Consider the following 2500-nt stretch of genomic DNA (forward strand, 5'->3'; position numbering starts at 1 on the left):
CTTGTCTGTGCGTACGTGTTTGTAGCTACAAAACTTATGATCTCAAAATTTTCAATCTAATATAAATCCAAATGTTATAATTCAAAATAAAGAGCAATTAAACTGACAAAACAGGGAATCAGTCATTAGAAACTAATTGAACTCACCACCCACCCATGTAAGAAAAGCGAATGAGCTTACGGCTATTATCTATCCTTCGATTCACTTTATAATCTAGCTTTTGTTCTTTAGTGATATTTTTATTAGAATTCACTACAAAAGTTTATAGCGAACAAAACATTACAATTACAATATGTCTTTATAGCACATGATCGGGGGTACTAATGGAGAACATTTACTTTAAACATGTGCCCTACTAAAATAAATTGTAATTAACCTTACTGAGAGTATGAATAATTAACTGTAGTTAATTTGTTGCATGATGGATTTTAATGGAATTCGTTACAATCGATAAAGGATAGTGGATTTTAAAGTGATAAACTTAAATGGTCTATATGTAATTTATACAAACTCAAGAGAGACTGCCAACTCATAGTAATTGCAACCTATTAATAAAACCATTAAGTAGAAGAGCGGTCGTGAGAAAGATAGAGTACTTCGTCAGCATTTAGCATGTTTTTCGTTCCCTTTTATTGATGTAATTTAAACCCAGGTTTTACCTGATCGAGCCGAGCTATCTTCAAAGACATTTATGCCATATCAATTCCACGTTATTATCAGGAATTGTGTATCTAGAAACACATGATCCAATATTGTTCCCTGTTTGATAAAAACAGGATTTGAGGAGAATCGAATGTTATTTTGTTAGATTTGAGAAGAATCGGATGCTACTTTGTCAACTAGATTAAAAATATAAACGTGTTTTTTCTTTGCTTTTTTTTTTTATTTTGTAGCGATTTCATTATATGCGGCTTAGTTTACCAAGTATGTAAGACTCTTTTGTTATCAAAAAAAAACAATAGTAATAAAATGTTTAACGCGGGAGATCTTTTGATTTTAAATACATATATCCCTACAAACATAAGAGGAATACAATTATTGAGCTATGAATTCTCCACTATTATTTCCACGAGTGGGCCTGGAACTTAAAATTTAAAATTAGTTGATACAAAAAACGAGGAAAAGAGAAATTACATGTTTATATTGTCAGAAATAAGCAAGATGTAAAACATCTTGCGAGCAAAACATACATTCGGAATATTTGATCGTCGCGCGTATCACATTTATTTTAGAAAATAAGCGAAATTTACTTCTGTAAAGCATTTGAAAATATACTTATAATGCAAATTACAAATTATATTCAAATATATCACGGAAGACAACTATTTCGCAACGTGAAACATGGTGAGGGGACACCATTATTTAGAGGAAGTATGTAATGCACAATCTTTTGTATAGAAGCCAACCCTGAAAATGTTAACTGGTAAAGAAAGGTAATGAATGCCAAGTGAGCTGAAATTATGAGCCACTGAGAAAAATTAAAATGAAATTGATATACAAATTCTATAATATGTTAATCGGTTGTATATAATTAACGTTGAAAACTGGTGTGTGTGTACTTGTGTACTTCGTAGTGTATGTCTACTTCAATCAATAGTACTTTATTCATTATCCCACTAAGTATGTCAATGACGTAACTCTGGGCTGTCATTAAGCTGCAAATATTTCGGAGAATCATTAGATATCTGATATGCTGTTCATGACTTTCTCAAAGATTAAATTAATAAATGAAGCTAATTGGAAGACCGACACTCTGAAAGAGAGTCAGAGTTTCACTTGCTTCCTATCAGCCTACACTTCTCTTGCCAAGCTAATAATGCTAGCAAACTAGCATCTACGAATATATATATAAGAATAAATAGGGTAGCTATTAGTCAAGTTGGAAAATTAATAAATGTGACTCACTTGTTATAAAGAACAATGTCTGGCAGCCAAAGCAATCTTGCTGGAATACGGACAATAGACATATCTCCAAAGTCAGACTGGTTCCAACTTATGCGTTCGTCCTTCCATTCCTGCATAAAAATAAAATTAATGAACATAATATTTATGCAGTCCATACATCATATAAAGATGTGTATATATATATATATATATATATATATAATATATATATATATATATATATGAGTGTGTGTGTGTGCCTGTGTGTGCGTGTGTGTGTGTATGTAGAATGTTGAAAAGGAACACGTGAGTTCATATATATAGGAAAAAAGTCAAGCTAGAAAATGCTAAAATAATTTTATAAAAAAACATGTCAGTACCGGTTTCAGTCATTGAGACTTTTTCAACTGTAAGTATGAAAAACAATTAAATTTTGGAAAAATTAAAAGAAAATTTTTTAAAAGAATATTTGCATAGTATTCAAATACAAGGGGCATTTTCCCTGTTTCTGCCTGTCTCTGTCTCCCTTGTTTACTCTTGTGGGTTCGAGGTCGTTGTGAATTCTTGGTAGCGAAGAAGAAGAAGAAGAGAAGAAGAAGAAGAAGAAGAAGAAGAA

The 2500-nt window shown here is 31.4% G+C and overlaps 1 protein-coding gene across 1 annotated transcript in view; it reads right to left on the bottom strand.

Moving 5' to 3' along the window:
- Positions 1 to 2500, bottom strand: part of LOC115209448 (neuronal acetylcholine receptor subunit beta-4-like) — an 81711-nt gene that overhangs the window by 55397 nt on the left and 23814 nt on the right. The window contains exon 2 of the mRNA XM_036500964.1: positions 1906 to 2015. Coding sequence (XP_036356857.1) covers positions 1906 to 2015 — 110 coding nt within the window. The remainder of the gene's footprint in view (positions 1 to 1905; positions 2016 to 2500) is intronic.

Source organism: Octopus sinensis, linkage group LG3 (genome assembly GCF_006345805.1).
Source record: "Octopus sinensis linkage group LG3, ASM634580v1, whole genome shotgun sequence".
In the NCBI taxonomy this organism is placed as follows: domain Eukaryota; kingdom Metazoa; phylum Mollusca; class Cephalopoda; order Octopoda; family Octopodidae; genus Octopus; species Octopus sinensis.